Source organism: Carassius auratus, unplaced genomic scaffold (genome assembly GCF_003368295.1).
Source record: "Carassius auratus strain Wakin unplaced genomic scaffold, ASM336829v1 scaf_tig00021918, whole genome shotgun sequence".
In the NCBI taxonomy this organism is placed as follows: Eukaryota; Metazoa; Chordata; class Actinopteri; order Cypriniformes; family Cyprinidae; genus Carassius; species Carassius auratus.
Genome location: NW_020525144.1, coordinates 91,908 through 110,777, shown reverse-complemented (window position 1 = coordinate 110,777; position 18,870 = coordinate 91,908). Strand labels below are relative to the sequence as shown.

Genomic DNA, 18,870 nt, shown 5'->3' with positions numbered 1-18,870 from the left:
AAATAAAAGTACTGCACATGGATCCGAACGTCTCTGACTCCCCGTATTATGCTGCACAACGAAGCTCTTACTGTATTCATGTCGATGTTATGTTTGCTGTTAGTTATGGTGAAAGCATTTTGTGAGAGAAAACGTATTGCAATGACAAGATCACTGCATTCATGCGATAAACAGATTCCGTCTGCTCAAGGCATTTTCTTACTGTTTCTCACTGTGAATGTTTTTTGTATGTCTGTGTAGAGCAGATGAATGTCCGAAACTCTTCCCACATGCAGTGCAGTGATACGGTTTCTCTCCAGTGTGGATCCTCTCATGTGTTTTCAGACTTGATGAATCACTGAATCTCTTGCCACAGTGTGAACACTTGTAAGGTTTCTCTCCAGTGTGAATCCTCTCGTGCTGTTTTAAACTGCTTGCTAAAATAAAAGTCTTTTCACACTCAAAACACTTGTACTCTCTCTCACCAGTGTGTGTTTTCCGATGTGCTCTCAAACTTTGTAAACTTGAAAAACTCTTTCCACACAAACAACATGAATGTGGCTTCTCCTTTGTATGAACTCTCAGGTGTTTTCTCAGGTATGAAGCAATCAAAAATGTTTTGCTGCATTGATCACATGTGTACAGTTTGTCTCTAGTGTGAATCCTCTCATGTGTTCTTAGGTCTCCTGACCGAATGAATCTCTTGTCACAGTGTGAACACTTGTATGGTTTCTCTCCAGTGTGGATGTTCATGTGTTCCTTAAGATTTGATGACTGTTTGTAACTCTTCCCGCACTGATCACAAATGAATGGTTTCTCTCCGGTATGAACTCTCATGTGACGCTCAAGACTATTTTTTCTTTTCAAAATCCTTCCACACTCAGTGCATGGGAAAGATTTCTTTGCTGTTCTTTTAATTAAATCTTTCTGTTTGGTCTGAGACCAACTCAAAGGTTTTCCTATGGTTATAGCCTGATTTCCCCCCTCAGATTCACTAAATTCTTCATTCTCTTCATTTTCTTCGATCAACTCTAAAAAAAAAAAAAAAACATTTAAGGTTATTATTTTTATAAATCATACTTCCCTTGATTTTTTCTATGAATGAGGTAATCTTATTTTTAAAACATTATTAGACAAAAAAATCCACGTTTCTATAAGAACTATAAAATATGTTTGATCCACTGCAAAAATGATCATGAAATTATTTATAAAATAAGTAAAATAAATAAAAGCTCAGTTCAGTGAAAGTGTCTCTTTCAGGGCTCCAGACGAACACATGTTAGCAGTAGCACCAGACCCAATAAGTTCAACAGATGGTGACGGCAGAAGCAGGTTTGTTTTACATCCAGATGTGCAGTTACTAATAATATTACAGATTTATTTCTTGGTAAGGCACAATTAACAGTAAAGCATGTACTTTTATGAACAACATTAACATACAAATTCAAATTTTAACATGGAAATTAAATGTGCAGTCACTGGCAGATTTAGGCCATCTTGCCAGGGACAGCACAGGACGCCTGCACTGACTGACTGAATGAATGCGTAATTGGGTTTTTATCGCTTGTTTGTGCCGAATATCATGTCAATTTTCCTGAAGTAATAGCAGCTCCAGGTTAAGACTAAAGTAGCCTAATGTTACCCCTTCAAATAACTACACTCTTAACAAGACTGTCTTTTTAGGCAAGTACCTAGGTGTCATGTGATTAAAATACTTTAATACGACTGAATTTGTATTTAATGTGATCCCAATTCATATAAAACTTTACCCTTTCATTCCAACAGTTATTGAAACAGTGAATAAAAGTGAGCAAATCTTCATATGATCAAAGAACATGAGAGGCTTTGGTCTACTGCACATAAAGCACTCTCAAAAAACGTCTCAGGATACGAATGTAACCATGGATCCCTGAGTAGGGAACGAGACACTGCATCCTCTAGGGAGCCCTATGGGGAACACCTCGTGGTGACCCGTGTCTGAAGCATATATTGAAAAAACACAATCTTGTTGGCCGACGACGTCACTAACGGCGCAAATATAATCAGGCACCAGAAGAACACATCATTCTCTTCTTCATCTGAAGCTTGTGTCCAAACAATGGAGCTAGAGGACGCAGTTCAAAGTTCTCTTGAAAGGGAATTCTTATTATAATCAGCGGTCTACACTGTATGACTGTATATTTTCTATTGCACGTACATCTGCACTTATATTTTTATGATGAGTAAATTCAACAAGAGAGTGCAGACTACCATTCAATGAACAAAAATCTGGTGTTTCAGTGATGAGTAATTTGAACACCTCTGATTGGCTACATAAACTCAACAGAATCATGTGTGATTGGTTATAATGCGCAATGCTGTAAAAATAAAACAAATATGAAGCAGCATGCAGAGATCTAATGGTGCAACTGACACTTAATTATTTGTCAAAAAAAGATAAAAATTGAGGGGGGTGGGGGTGCAAAAGATCACCAAAAATAGGCTAATATTATAATGCTATGCTATTTTGCTTATTCGTTGTTAAATATGGGACAACATACATTTTCTCTCCAAATTCTTAAACATAGTTTGGTGTTCTACTACATTAATTATTGTATTTAAAAAAATTATTTGGCTGAATTTGTCAAAGTTGATGTAAAATGATTTTCATTTAGAGGAGTCAGAAGGGTTCATCCAGGGCTCCACACAAGCTAAAAGTGCATCTGTGTGTCATTCTTCTTCTACAGTATTAAATACAGAACTGTCCAGCAGCTCCAGTGATTCAGAAACACTCTTGATGTGTGATTCAGTCTGTGTTTTTCATTGCATTTTGTGACTTTTCTTACATCATAAACAATGTGCACAACGTTTACAAAATGGTATTTCTTGATTATTTGATTTGACCTGATATAAATGAATGATTAATAAGCCTATAAGTTCTCCTCTGCTGCCTTCTACTAGTTTTCGTGGTTATTTGATGTCTTTTTCATTTTAAATGATTGTGTTTCTACCACAAAATAATGGGTTATCCCATTATTATTATTTCTCTTTAATTGAATAATGTTTAGATTTTTGCGTTCTCACTAAAAAGTGCACGAGTTTCTCTTTTAAAAGGTTTTACAAACCCAGAAATTTATGAGGATATAACATGACTATTTCTGTCACAGCAACATGTTATTAGCATTAGCTACTTCTGGTTTTCTATATCAACGCTGGTTGATCTGTTTTATAACAGATATTGCTGATGTTTGCACTTATTCAAGCTGCGCTCAGTTATTGATCCGAGCTGATAAGCCTCTCAAACTAGAAGCACTGTTTTGTTACACTTTAGTTTAATTTGCCGTTTGAAGTTTCTCAAATGCAACAGATACATGGCAGCAGGGGCGGACTGGGACCAAAAAGTGGCCCTGGACTTCTTGGCCCACAGCAGCCCACCACATCATAATGCATCCGCCCCTGTTTTGATGTCATTTATTGATAAAATTTTTATGTATACAGTTTGGGAATTTTAACCAATTGAGAATGAGGAGTTGTCGTCATAGCACAAAGCCCCTCCCTCGAAATCACAGTCTCTGCCATGTTAGCAGGATATGTGTTGTTAACTCGGTAGTAAAGGAGGTTCTTGCAATTCTGCACTGTTTTACCATGACTGGAAGTTACTGCTGCATTAAAAACTGCTCCAGTACCTCTCAAGACACATATGGACAACATAGGAACAATGGAATACAGTTTTTTTTATGTTACACCAAGCGCAAAACAGTGGTATTTGGAGAAGCTCTCAAGCATCCAAAATATCAAACCATACGAGCTCCCTGCAGCAGCACAGAGACCTGGACCATTTACCTCCATGCACACATATGGACATTGGGAATGATCTTGTTTTTGGTTTAAGTTACTACACAATGCAGGAGTTTAAAAGCCACAAGTCTTTGGAAAGTTACGAGGCTTTCTGCTGTGGCTGGGTCCATCTAAAGCAGGTGAAGAAAACAGTGTTGTACTGGCCAAAGTAAGTTTATTCACATGCGTTTTAGCGTATTGTAATTACATTGTATTTAGAATGCACTTCTTGACCAAAATGACAAAGTAATTAACTGCGACTGTTTCGTAAACATTAGATTGTAACATGTTTTGATGTAGACTAAAGCTGTGTATGTTTAGTTATTTGATTTTAACCCAGTGACACATACTGTACCAGGTTTTTGTGTTGGGGGCTGCAAAGTGGACAAACCAGTTCTGCATTAGCTAGGGTAGTTAAATGTGTGATCGCAAGATGTAAATGTCCTGGTTAGATTAAAGCCATTAACAGCGTGAAAAGAACTTTACTTTCTTCCTTTTCTTTCGCGTATTCGAAGATCCGTCTCGATCTGTTCCACCGACAAAATAAATGCGCAAAAATGAAACCGCTCTGAAATGTTTAGTCGCGCCTCTGTGAAGTTCTGAAGGCATTGCCCCTGGCAACAGATAGCGTATCCTGCCACCATGGCCGATCGGCTCAGACCCATCCCAAATCCACACGTGACTCCTCACTCTCAATAGAGCAACTGATCCTCCGTTGAAACAAACAAAAAAAAAACCTGCATGCAGCATCTGTTAGCGGCTCTTAGTGAGCGATACATGCTCATCACGACACAAACATTATCCTAGAACTCACACTTTGCATTCAGTTATCAGATCCATACAAATCATGCATGAAATAGAAGTTTATAAACTCAAACGACCGCTTTCTGTGCTTTACAGATGATGTTCAATGATGGATCATCTTTGACTTGGTAATACAAGTTCATGATCCTGTGAACAGATGATTCTTTTGAGTCAATCTTTTAAAATAATCATTTATTTTGTTGAACGAAACCAAACTGGATAGATCTGAGGTTCAGATCTTGAATATCTTGATGTAAAATTCCTAACTTGATTCGCATTGTTCACTCGCTTGAAGGGGTGAAACGGATCGTAGTTGATGGTTTGCACTTGTTTCTAAATCTTGCAGATTCAGGTGTTTTAAACAATTCGCATGCGTTTGGAGCTTGCTTGCACTCGTTCAAAACAAGCGCCAAGAACAGTTTCAGACAATGGGCTTACACAGAACTGATTCGTTTTTCGCATATCGTAACTTCTGAATGAACACATACACACACACACACACACACAATTATAATCTATAATCATCAGCACTATTATTAAAAGGAAGAAAAATAAAGACCCACCTGTTTGTTGTTCAGTATCTTCAGTGTGTTTGATTCTGCAGGATTCTAGATCTCTCATCTTCTCTCTTTCCTCTTTAATAAACTCAGTATTTTCTGATTTCAGCCCTTCCGGATGATGCGATGCTCGTCTTCACTTGTGAACTGATGGGAATATTCCAGTATTTATGGTGAATTGCTGTGGGTGGAGCTTCATGATGATGCTATTCTTGTAGGAGGGTCTTAATTGAAGGTGATTTGCAGCATGTGTGGAGCTGCTTTAATACAACATACTGCAGATCGTTTTCACAGGACAATATAAATGATGTATTAGGGCTGGGCGATAAATCGATTTTATCTATTAACTTGAATATGACATTAAGGGCGATTTGTTTTTAATGAAAATCAGTTTACTCTTTAACTTTCACCACTGGCTCTCCCCTTAGGCTTCCGTAGTTCAGAGTGGGCTCGGGCTCGGACTCCCCCCCCCCCCTGCCCCCCTAAGTGTGGTTATACTTTACTAGCGTTAGGGTGACCAGGATGAGATTATTCAAAGATCAACAGTCTGTCTAGTGTGCCACAAAAAACACCAACATTAAAATCATGAACTCAAATGTCAAATGTTAAAAGAAAAAAAAACAATGACTGTTGTAACAGTGCGTAAATCAGACCTTTCTGTAATGCTAACGCTAATGAGTTAAAAGTTTTGTTAGCACTTTATGAATACCACTGTGACAAGTATGTATTTTTGTAATAGATCTAATTTTGTCATTTTGGTTACATTTATTTAACCAAAAGTTTTTTTATCAAAGAGGGACACACAATTTTATTTTTTACTTATATTTTAATTTATTTTGAAGGTGCATTTTGTCACTGTAAGTTTGAAGTTATTAGAAAACTGATAAGCTACATTTTCACTGTTTACAATGGCAGTGCCTGCCTTCTCGTTTACAAGCATGTTTTGAGGCTTGTTTCCTGTTACACTTATGCACAAAGGGGAAATTTAGATTAAACTGCATAAGTGAAAATCAGAACAAAATAAAGAGAACATTTGTTTAGAGCAATTTGTTTGTCGGTTGTAGTTTGTTTTTAAATAGAAAAAAAAATTTGATTAAAATCGAAAATCGGGTTTGGTGTGATAAAATCGGAGATATCGTCCAGCCCTATGATGTATTTTTTTTTTTTAATAATGGTAGGAAAAATAGCTTACAACATAAACAAAGAAATGTATCTATAGTTTTGTAACCAACAAATATCCTCAGTACTGATGCCAGATCTCCTGCAAATTGCCTTAAAGCTCCTTTCAGTGAAGACATCAGCATAATAAATGAGGTGAAAACGGGAACTATTTACATGAAATAAAGAGTTTTTTTTCCAGCAGCTCTATTAATATTGATGACTCAGACTATCAACACCCATTCAACAAGACATTCAGATCATCAGCAGATCATTTCACTTTATTCTGAGTGTTTGCTGTTAGAAACACATTACCGTGTTTTCCACACTATAAAGCGCACCGGATTATAAAGTGCAACTTCAATGAATGGCCTATTTTAGAACTGTTTTCATTTATAAGGCGCACTGGATTATAAAGCGCATAGAGTAGAAGATACTTCAGTCAAACGTTTGACTGGGTTTGTGTTATGCATCCACTAGATGGAGCTGTGCTAAAGGGAATGTCAATATTTTGACAGAGCGCCTTTGATCCATACATCCATACGCTCCGGATTATAAGGCGCACTGTAATTTTTTTAGAAAATTAATGGCTTTTAAGTGCGCATTATAGTGCGGAAAATATATGATAAAACATCAGTAATACAAAAAAACGCTAATAACACTCAGGTAAATACATATCAACAACATCATAGCCCAACATGTCCATATGAATCTTAATATTGTTTGATTTGTACTACAGTAATTGCCGAAAATTAATAAGATAATTTCAATTTTTCACGTAGGCTACAGAAACTGACAAGGATCATAAAACTTAAAAAAAAAATAAAGAGCACCAGCAGTATTTAACATTTTCTTGTATCAGACTTCATTGATATGTATCTTTATTCACATTAATGAGTAGAATTGATTTCCCTTGTTAGGATACTCATTACAGGGGCAACGTGTTTAGAAGTTCTTTAAACTTTCAACTTTTAAGTTCTTTAAATATAATCTGTCTTAGATTTGGCGCTACACACGGTTGTGCAAATATAATCTAGCTACAATAAAGAAAATTATAAACTAAAAATAGAAGTAAAATAAATAAATAAATGTAAAATTTCAGGCAACTGGAGAGCCACAGAGCGTCCAGCAGGCGGCGCAAGATCTTTATTCAAACACAGACGAACCCTGCCATAAATAACCAACAGCAGTCTTCTGAGGAGAGTTAAGCATTTGACGATATTTCACATATTTACACTACTATCAAAGATATGATCATAAGAGTTGGAAAATGTGTTGTGTTTGGTGTGCCTCCAGGAAAAGGGTTGGAAACAGTGAGGTTGCCTTTTTCTATTCGGAAAAATACAGTAGCTAACAATGTCTGCAAATAAATATGACAATCATGATTTAAAAGGAGTGCAACGTGAGTTTACTAAATGTACAATGTAAATTTCTCTCATCTCACATCACCTTTGTGTGTAGGCCTACTATAAGTGTCAAATATTTGCATGAGATTTTGCACTGTCACTCAAGTATTTGTATGTTAAGAACCCTTGAACCACAAGGGCCAGAAACAAAAGTATTGTTCTCCTGAATCATAGAACAAAGTCATTATTTTAATTCCTTTAGTCATAAAGGAATTTATGACTTTTTAATTTTGCGGCCAACAGTTCCTTAGTTATGCGAAATTTAATGATGTATAATCCGAATGGTTTACCGTTATAAAATGAGTACAGTCGTGTTGTGTGAAATCAAGTGTAGGTCACTGAAATTGGTGAACAGCCACAAGGTGGCGCAGTAATTAAACCACCTTTTTTTCTAATAACTCCACGGGAATGCATGATATAATCAAACTTGTTTATTTTGAATCCTTGCTGTAGCCTAAGTGTTACGGAGCCAACAGAACAGGAAACGTGCAGATCCAAATGCAATGCTTTATTAGACCACATGGTAATACAAGCTAAGATCAGTCACTGGAAAACAGGAACAGAGGATACACGCCGAAGAGTGATGCATAGGAAGGCGTGGATCTGCAATCTGGGAACAATATCCAATTGGGTAGTCCAAAGGGGCCATCCATGGGTGATGATCAATCAAGGGACAGACAATCTGTACCCAGTTAACACAGAACGTTCCCCTAACGTTCCCGTTTGGTTATTTTTTGGGGGAACCAAATAAGAACGTTCTGGGAACGTTCTCTATTGGTTGTTTTTTAGTACCCTAAAGAGAACGTTCTGGGAACGTTCCCTTCAGGTTATTTATTGGCATTTTTTTATAACCTAAAGAGAATGTTCTGGGAACGTTCCCTCAAGGTTATTTATTGGCAATTTTTTATAACCTAAAGAGAACGTTCCCAGAACGTTCCCTGCAGGTTATTTATTGGCATTTTTTTATAACCTAAAGAGAACGTTCCCAGAACGTTCCCTGCAGGTTATTTATTGGCATTTTTTATAACCTAAAGAGAACGTTCTGGGAACGTTCCCTCAAGGTTATTTATTGGCTATTTTTTATAACCTAAAGAGAACGTTCCCAGAACGTTCCCTGCAGGTTATTTATTGGCATTTTTTTATAACCTAAAGAGAACGTTCCCAGAACGTTCCCTGCAGGTTATTTTTTTTGGCTTTTTTTATAACCTAAAGAGAACGTTTCTAGAACGTTCCCTGCAGGTTATTTTTGGTTAACTGAGTTGCTGCAGAAATTCATAAGACATAGGGTAAAAACTAAGGAGGTAAAACTAAGACAAGCAGAAGGTCGAGGCACGGGATGAAACAAGAATGATTTAACTAAAGCTTAGACAAGAGTTAACTAGAATAGTAGAACTAAAAACTAAGTTAGGATCTAGAATGATAGAACTAAAGCTAGGAAACAGAATGAAACTCAGAAAGGTAAATGGCTCTGCAAAGTAGCTAACGCTCTCAAGCGCTAAACGCTAACAACACTCCGCTCAGATGAGCAAGAGAGAGAGCCTTTTGTAGAGCATGTTTATTAGCCTCAGATGTGCATGTAATCAGCGAGATGCATTGTGGGAACTGTAGTTCAGTGTGATCCGTGACCGTGACAGTATGTGGTGCAAGAGTCAATGCAAAGCACAAGCAAACTCTGTGGCTATCGAACAGAAGACTTCAAACCAGGTTCGTTACACTAAGCATCAACAAGCTTATATTTAGTTTCAGTGTTTGTCTGTAAAGTTATGGTTTTCAGTAAAGCCAAATCTTTATGAAGTCATCCTGTTCTTGAAATTCATACATATCTTGCAGTTTCTTCATATGAAACTAGAAAAAATATGTAGCGCTCCAAACAGAAAAAAAGTTCTTAGTACTGCAGGTGCGTAGAGCCAATGGCATTGGAATGAACAGGAGGAATGGCTAACCGCACACTGATCCACTCAAGACTGAAAGTCTACAAAAATTATTTATTTTAAAATTTGCATCATGCAAAAAAGTGCAAAGTGCATGTGAGTTAAAAACAGAATGGACACCAGCAAACGTTTCAGCACATTGCTATCTTCAGTGCCTGAAACCGAAGACTGGATTCCCAAACAGCAGCTCTGTGACAGTTTGCACTAATTCATACTGAACTGCACTGCAGAGATATATCTACAGTATACAGTCATTGCTGTTTATTGTTTTCATTTTGTTCTCTCTGTATAGTATAGTACTGCACTATATTTTCTACCTGTATTGAGCCCTTATGTATACGGTTTATATTTTTAATACTGCATATGTGTTGCAAATATATTCAGTACATGTCATGCTGCAGAGTTTGCACAAAAGCATTTCACCACCTGTATACTTGCATTCATGGTATTTCTTTTTTATTAAGTGATGTGATTTGAATTGGCCCTCCCGGAACTCACTGAGATTTCATTGCAGTGGCTGCAGTTAGAAAAAAAAGATATTTTAATGGAAGTCTATGAGAGCACTCGGGCGATTCTCAGTTTGACAGAAATCGCCCAAAAGGGGCGGTACCACATCAAAATAGACATAACCAGCTTTTTAAAATTGTTTTAAAAACTAAACATTTAGACCATTTTAGAACAAAATATGAGCTTATTTCCATTTTTTTTTATAATTCTTGACAAACTTCGAATATATTACAATTTAATTTTTTTTTAAAGAAAAGATTTGGATGGGCCTGTTGAAATGTGGGTGCATCATTTTGTGCATGGTTAAATGTTATTTTCTACTCATTGTGTAGTTAACTGTATGGTCACAGAACTTGACTCACTCACCTAACTAAAAGTCAGTCATGTATTGGCTGTAGTTTGTATTTATCTGAAAGTTGGCTACGAAAAAATCAAGCACGGAAATGTCAAGGTATGAGGGAAGTCCGCTTATTGCAGGACTAAAAGATTTGTGTCTGTCAGACTTCAAATAATATTAGCTTCACAGTTTTTGGTCAGTTCGCACCATTAACATTAAAGGGAAAAACTGGTTTACAATTTTATATCTTTCGGTTCACGTTAATTACTTTCATGAATGTGCCGTTCTCTCTTTTTTAATCGTTTTTTGTTCAATTTTGTATACAGAACTAAACCTTATAAAAATAAAATTGAAACGCTTTACCTGTCTATTTTTTTATCAGTTTAATTCAATGAACATTGTTTTTTGTCGATACAAATGGAAGTCAATACGCCCAAAAGCCAGGGTTCTACTCACTGATTATAGATCACTGGTTCTACTATGATAAAACAATGGTTTATAAACAGACAACAATTGCTGAGAAATATATCTATAGAAAGCTTGATATGTCAACTTTTAAACAAAACAATTAAAAACTTAAAAGACTCACTGTAATTCATTTGAAATGGTCATTTCTCTCAATAGGCGCTCACTACTGTGAAGAAGATTCCATGTCAGTGTCATCAACTTCATCTTTGCAGCAAACACTGACACAGACAACATTAGTTTATTAATAATTAATAATATGTCTCCTTGCTATGTTTGACACATAATCATTATTTTTGCCGGTTCTTTGTCCGTGCAAATTTTATGCGTGCGCTTGACTGCAGTAAAGGCTATAGCTATACAGTATATATGGCTACGTAAACACTCATGTAAAGTATTCTCTGCAGTATATATTTAAGTTATTAAATTAATATAAATATGCAATTATTGTACTAATGGCTTAAAAGAAAACTAGCAGTCTACTAGAAAAAACGTTAGTCGGGGGCAACCCCTAGTTCACATACTGTCGAAAAAGCATATCACAAAGGGCTATGAATTATAGAGTATAGACATTATACCTATGGAATGAAGTTACACCTTTTGAAGTAAAAAGTGAAACAAACATTGTAATTTAAAAAAAGTTAATTAAATGTAAATGTCAAATTAATTCTTTTAAAATAGTATTTAAATATTTTGGTAATATCCCTTAGCTGTAATTGTATCCCCTATGAGTCGAGTGTATTGATTGCTAAACTGGACTGCAATTTATTGATGTGATGTTTTCTTCTTTCTTTTTTTCTCTTTTCAGTGAAGGAGCACATCTGCATGAAGAAGAGGAGATATTTTCGCTTTAAAATGTTGCATTACATGAGCTACATATATATATATATATTCTTTGCCAGTCCAAACCTGGGAAAGATTTTTCTTTCTTAGTGAACAGCAACTGAAATGTTTGCTTGACGAACATTTCATGGTTAAAGAAATTGCTGCAATGTCTTCTGTAAGTCAACGAACAATCCGGAACAGAGCGACACAGTGTCAGTTATCTGTGAGGCAGACTTACAGTGATATCTCTGATGAAGACTTAAAAATACATGTGATGGAATTCATTGCCAGTTGTCCTAATACAGGACAAAAGATGGTCATGGGACATCTTAAAGCAAGGGGTATAAGGTATGTTTCAAACTATGAGTATGTTTCTTCTTCAGAGAACTGTTTAAAATGATACACAACACATTTAACCATGTAGAGAAATTCTTTATACTTCTGGCAGGTCACGTTTGTCAAACTTGCATTAGCTGACTCTCAGCTGATCTACGTCTACCTAGGAGTACGATTCCTATCATGGTATTCTGCAGGACGGTAACCTAGGAGCATGGTTGCAGACCCCTAGTTGTTGTCATACTATACATCATCACCTTCAAGAATGAATTTGATGATTTTTAAGAAATGGTTTGGACTTTTACTGACTTTGATATGCATGGCAACATATTATGAGTAAGGAGGAGAAACTTTTGCATGTAATTATAACAGTTCTGTTTCTACAGGGTACAGTAACGAAGAGTTCATGAGGTTATGAGAGCCATTGATCCGGCTGGGACTGTGTTACGTGGATTGGAGCTGAATATTGTGCCAAGACGCCCTTATTCAGTTCCAGCACCTCACTCGCTGTGGCATATTGATGGAAACCATAAACTCATCCGGTAAGACTTATAAAAGAAGGTACCGTTTAATCTTTTTTTTTTGTTTGTTTTTTAAATAGTAACATTTTTAGTACAAGTAGTATTCTTGTCAAGAATTGTCTTTGTTGTTGAATTTTTAATTACGGTGTTAATTTTTCAATTATTCTTCGGCTATAATTTTCAATTATTATAGTTGGCTAAAAAAATTAGCCGACTATGAAGCTGTCTATTTGCAAATCCACAATATACATTTTAAAAGGTTGATTTATCATTTGAGGCATTATAATATTCAGCAGTCATATCAATACCAGCGTTTTGTCAGCTGTTCCAGTTAAATAACTTGTTCTAATTATATATTCTCTTTTCCTCCCTGTTTTCACAGTTGGAGAATAGTTGTCCATGGGGGCATTGATGGCTTTAGCCGTAAAATAATGTATCTGAAAGCCAGCGATAGCAACAGGGCCTCTACTGTGCCGCAATGCTTCTTGGAATCTGTGCATGTTCATGGTCTGCCTCAGCGTGTCCGCAGTGAGTGACCATGGTGGGGAAAATGTAGATGTGGCAAGGTTCATGCTTGAACATCCTGATCGAGGACCTTGTAAGTGCAGTTAGACGAGTACAAAATACAAGAGTCTTGTGACTTGTTAATACAAATCTGCATCACTGGTGTTAGTTGTACATTTCAGTACTTCATATCTGCAATGTTGGATTTGATTTTATATATATAAAATTCTCCACATATGTTTATTGTATCACATTTAGAAAAGGATTGGATGTTGTATAAATCATCTGACCCTAGTCAGATTATCATATTTCCATTGATTGCAGTTTTTTTGTTGGAAGTACCTTTTCTGTAAAATGACGATTATTAAATGTACATTTTCTGTCAGAGCGCAAGAGCTACATCACAGGCAAGAGTGTCCATAATCAACGCATAGAGAGGCTATGGCGGGACCTATGGTGCACAGTCATCCATATTTACTATGCGGCCTTCCTGCACCTGGAGGACATTGGGGTTCTTGATCCGAACAGTGATGTTCATATCACATGCCTACACTATGTGAAGATTCCGAGGCTGAACTGGCATCTGAAGATCTTTTCTGACAGCTGGGCCAAACATCCCCTGTCTTCGGAGGGCTACAGGTCTCAGCAGCTCTGGGTGGCAGGGCTACTTGTTGCATCACAACAGCTTCCTGAAGAGGCATAGACAGCTCAAGATGTATTTCAGTGTTGATTCTTGACCAATGTTTATAATGACAAATCTGATTACAAATTATTAATGTTCAATATTATTTGTCGTTCTTATAGGTCGAAATGTCTGACTGGGGTATTGATTGGGATGGACCAGTTCCTGTTGAAGATCCGCATCAACAAACTGACGTTCCAATGACACAACCAGCACTTCGAGAGATGCTGGAGGCCCAACTCCGGGGTAGTGTTGTCCCGATACCAAAATTATTGTTTCGATACCGATACCTAGTCAAGAATTGCGATACTTTTCCGATACTTTTCCTGTAAAGGGAAAATACATTCTCAAATATCATTGATGTGCTTTATTTTAAAACCGGGACAACATTCCAATCATATAACACACTAATAAATGAACATATGAACAGCAGATATATTAAACATTTGAACAAAATATGAAATATCAAAATATAAAAAATAAAAAATTTTATATTGCTTTTTATAAAGCAATGACATTCAAGGTAAATAAAAAATACATTTAGCAGGATTATCTCAGTTATCATAAGAAACATAAGAGTAATAAATTTATCTTGATTGTGAACTTTGAATAAAAATTATGAACAGCGATTATATTAAACAATGTTTCTGAACTCAGAAGATTAAATGTCAAAAAATAAATCATATCAATTTAAGCAACGGCATTCAAGTAAAAAAAAAAAGCAAATAAAATTTAGCAGCAATATCTCAGATATTGTAATTTATTCTGTCAGTTGTGCAAGCTTTTCTTTCAAAGGAGGAAACTCTACAGTCGTGGACCAGTGTTCTGGCGGCCACAGTATCACTTGTGCTCGCACGTGCAGCCTATTAATGTGCTGATCGGTTTTTTTTTTTCAACCCGCGGGTACTTCGTTTATGAAATAATTTGGCCTGCCACAGCTCGCAAATAAGGTACATTTCTTTATCCACCCCGACCCGCGTATCGGGGACATCACGGAAGATACGTTGCTATAGACTCATGTTTCTCGTTCACTGAAGCTCCTCCCTCCACAGCAACGCGCGAGCTCGGCGCTATTAGCAGCGCATGCGCAGCTCGTGAACAGCTCTGTGAAATGTTTCATCAGCCCCTTTCACACTGCACGTCGGACCCACAATATTCCCGTAACATTGCCTGGTCGCCTTCTGTGTGAAAGCAACCACGTCCCGGAATTGATTACCGAATCGAACCCGGGTCGGGGACATAGTAACATTGCGGTAATCGATCCGGAACGAGCGCTGTGTGAACAAAAGCCAGATCTAATTCCGTATCGACTTTTTTACCGGCTGTTTTGAAGGAAGATCAACATTCGCGACGAAAACATATGTGCAAACTGTAATGAAGCAGAGATCAGTTAGTTCCTCACTTTCCGCGCTGACGCAGAGATCATTTGCTTGCTTCAGTTAAAGTATAACGTGCTAAGCGTTGTCGACTCGTACATTACACGTCACGCGCTGATGTCACGTGTCGTTACGGGATCTTCAAGGGTTGTGTGTGAAAGCACGCACATTTACCGGGTCATCACTGGCAGTGTGAAAGTGCCAAATCTAGCGACCAGGGAACAATTACAGGAACACTTTACCCCTGTATTTGCCGGAATGGCAGTGTCAAAAGAGTTACTCAAGATGTGACGGAGCATGATTTGTTGAATGGAGTGAACAAATCCGCGCTTCACTGAACGAGATGGAGTGAAATGAACTGATACAGCTCGTTCAGAAACATTTGATTTTGTGTGGAATGAGAGACCCAACTTTAGTTTCAGTTTCGTTCTAGCCTAAAATGATCATTTGTTTTGGCTTGTGAATTTATATAGCTTCTTATATCTTTTATTTATATTTTCTAAATACTGTTAAATTTAAATAATTTGTTGTGTAGCGAGGGGAACTTAAATAGCCTAACTATGTTTACATTGTTTATTATTATTATTATTATTATTAATCATATATTTATTTGACCCTCTAACTTTAGCACTCACTGTTCTAATTCTACTCTTAAATTAATTCTTACTCTTATGACTAAATGTATTGTTGTGCGCGTCGGCACTTTTCTCAATGAAATACGCGACTAATGTTGTGTTTTTCTAACCACAAAAAAAAAATATATATAGATATATAATATATACACACACCTTTTAAAATAGATGAAAATAAATACATAAAAACATTGTATTAATCGGTCTAAATTCTTACATTACCGGTTAAAATGAGCATATGAGGCCTTCATATCTTAATTAACCGCCAGCAGCTTTTAAATTTGGGTGGAGAGCGAACTTGAGTCGCGTACAGAACACTAAACTGACGGGAGGGAGCAACTCCGGTGTAGACTGGATCTAAAACTTTCATATGACGCAGCTCATTTCTCCAGCATTGTAAGTAACCGAAACTACATAGGAAAACACGCAACACAATGTAGACGCACGTTTGTGCTGGAGTTCACCCAGAGCATGATTTCTGAGGATGCAGTTATGAATCTTTTATAGAATGCAGTTGTCACTCCCGTAAATAACCATACGTGTGAACATGACCATATTAAGGAATCAAATACATACAGGACTGAAAACCGTGTTCCGCTGCTGTGTGAACTGGCCTTTGTTTCGTGTTCATTGTCATCTCCTAGTCATTGTCTATTCTGAATGGATTGCACACCACTGTGAATTCCATTAAACACAATCAAAGTAATATCAGAATATACCTATCACAGAGGTGTACAGCGCTGTTGACTGAAATGCTTTTTTTGAGCCATGGCCCTTCATGTTGATATAGAGAGAGAGAGGGAGAGAGTATTTTTATACTACTGTCATTGTGCATGAGGGACTAGGAACACAATTTCAATATTATTATATTTACAGATATTCCCTAACAATGATTGCATACATCATGAGTATTGGTGGGTTTTCACTGTAAAACAACTTTTTTTTTTTTTATCCTGCAGCAAATTCAGTCATTTTAATCCACAATAATAATAATAAGGAGAAGAATAAAACATTGAAAGGACTAATTAAACAAGTTACATACAGTAAATAACTGTTTATTGTAATTAAGCTAATTTTTAAAGAAACAAATAAGCATACTGGTAAATAATTATATTTTTACCAGAACATGTCTTCATTATTTTGAAGCTTCTCCTTCAATGCATTCAGCTCCTCTGTCCTCTCCATTCGTCTAATGTGGTATGTTGAATTACTAGGTTCTGCACTTCCAATTCTCTTGACTTCCTGCATGATCTTTTTAAGGACACATTTCTGAAATTCTAAAATGTAAAAAAAAAACACATTTGACAAGTAAATTAATTACAAACAGATACATTTTTAATAGATGATTAAAGGTGCTGTAGGGAACTTTTGTAAAAAAATATTTTTTACATATTTATTAAACCTGTCATTATGTCCTGAATATGAGACAGATAATGTCACGGCGCAGTAGAGACAGCGCCGTGGAAAGAGCAAGGTCTGGGTCCAAATGCAGGGAAAAGACACTTTATTATAAAAAGAACAAAAAGGCCAACAAGGCAACACAAAACTGGCATAAACACGATCACTGGGAAACCACACACAACTCGAGGAACACTATAGAAATCACAATAAACATTAACAAGTACAATTAATCCAGGCAGGACGCGTGGTGGGAGAGAGGACAATATATGTAGGTGAACAAATGGGAATCAGCTGTGTGTGTCTAAGTGAGTGAGCGGATGCAAAACAGGTGTACCGAGTGAACCAGGTGTATGTGAATGATGAATGAGTCCGGGAGATGGGGAAGTGTCGCCCTCTGGTGGTGAGAGGGAGGAACACCGGGTCCGGACTCATGACAGATAATCTGTGAAAAAAATCAAGCTCCTCTGGCTCCTCCCAGTGTCCTATTGCCATTTGCAGAAAGTCATGCGCTCCCGGTAAAAAACAACCAATCAGAGCTGCGGTCCGTAACTTTGTTTGTGTTCAAAATGTAGAAAAATAACACTCAGGAGATGAATCCAAGGTTGATTGAAAATGTGAAGTGGAGTGAATCACTTCCATGGCTTGACTGGTGACTGTAAGGGTTGGAGCGCTCCCTTGTTTTGCTGGAATGCCCTGAAACACCAACAAAATATGTTCAAAATGTATATAATATCTTAATATTTTCAGGAATTAACAACCAATTCTAGTCTGCACCTGACACAAACATATTGAATTCCACTAGAGGTGACTGCGGCTGTAATGTATGGTCATTTGGATTACTTTTGGTACTGCTTTTGACATTTTTGCAACAAATAAATGATAGTAATTGCATTTATCTGTCAGTCATGTTTTGCTTATACTGTACAGAAATAGTTATGTTTAGGTTTAGAGGTAGGAATGGGATTAGTGAAAATATTTCAATGCTATATTGTTACTAAAATAGTAAAAATCTAAATTGCTTATTAATAAAACGATAAAATGCATATTCGCTGTAAAATGGGTAGGTTTAGGTTTGGGGGGGTAACGTTAGGTTAAGGGGTCTAAAATCGGAATTATTGATTAAATGCTAAAAATGCATTGATTCTTAATTATACAAAAGATGTGTAAATATTTGTAATTTTTTTTATCTAAATATACATAGCGATTTGTACATTTTAAATGTTGAAAAATGTTTAAAGTAAAAATATAAAAAAACAAAAAACGTTTTGTGTTTGTAAATATTACGTATTAATACTTATGTATAAACATGTGAAAAAGCTGAGTAAGCTGGCAAAAAATATTTTTTGTTTCATAAATAAATGTTAATTTAAAAGCAGCCCACGATCAGCATATTATGTTACTGTTACCCCTTACGGCTCTGATGAGATTTTGTTCCGTCCTCCACGCGGTGCCAACTCACAAAAGACTATTAGCAAATCAGCACGGAGAGCTGCTTCTGGGACACTTCTGATACAAGTCACAGCATGGCTGGCTTAAACACAACACGTGATCTTCTCCAATGGCTGTGTCAGAGCCGTAATGCATCGAAGACATGTGCAGTAATGCGCAGATCAGCTCTTATGTCACTGAATCT

The 18,870-nt window shown here is 36.7% G+C and overlaps 1 protein-coding gene and 1 long non-coding RNA gene across 2 annotated transcripts; one reads left to right on the top strand and one right to left on the bottom strand.

The window, feature by feature from the left end:
- Positions 1 to 169: 169 nt before the first annotated feature.
- Positions 170 to 5,220, bottom strand: LOC113077168 (zinc finger protein 239-like). The gene is made up of 2 exons (XM_026249630.1): positions 5,163 to 5,220; positions 170 to 1,010 (listed from the first exon to the last, which is right to left on the bottom strand). Exons 1-2 carry the CDS (start codon positions 5,218 to 5,220, stop codon positions 199 to 201), a joined length of 870 nt encoding a protein of 289 aa, XP_026105415.1. The 3' UTR covers positions 170 to 198.
- A 6,667-nt stretch (positions 5,221 to 11,887) lies between these two features.
- Positions 11,888 to 13,822, top strand: LOC113077185 (uncharacterized). The gene is made up of 5 exons (XR_003281268.1): positions 11,888 to 12,133; positions 12,234 to 12,412; positions 12,508 to 12,663; positions 13,025 to 13,240; positions 13,533 to 13,822. It is a non-coding gene; the product is annotated as an uncharacterized LOC113077185 (long non-coding RNA).
- The last annotated feature ends 5,048 nt before the right edge of the window (positions 13,823 to 18,870 follow it).

Excerpts from the sequence above, each read along its gene's own strand:
- LOC113077168 (XM_026249630.1), bottom strand. The coding sequence starts at position 5,220 with ATGAGAGATCTAGAATCCTGCAGAATCAAACACACTGAAGATACTGAA. Across the intron at positions 1,011-5,162 it reads AGATACTGAACAACAAACAG|AGTTGATCGAAGAAAATGAA; the intron begins GTGGGTCTTTAT and ends TTTTTTTTTTAG.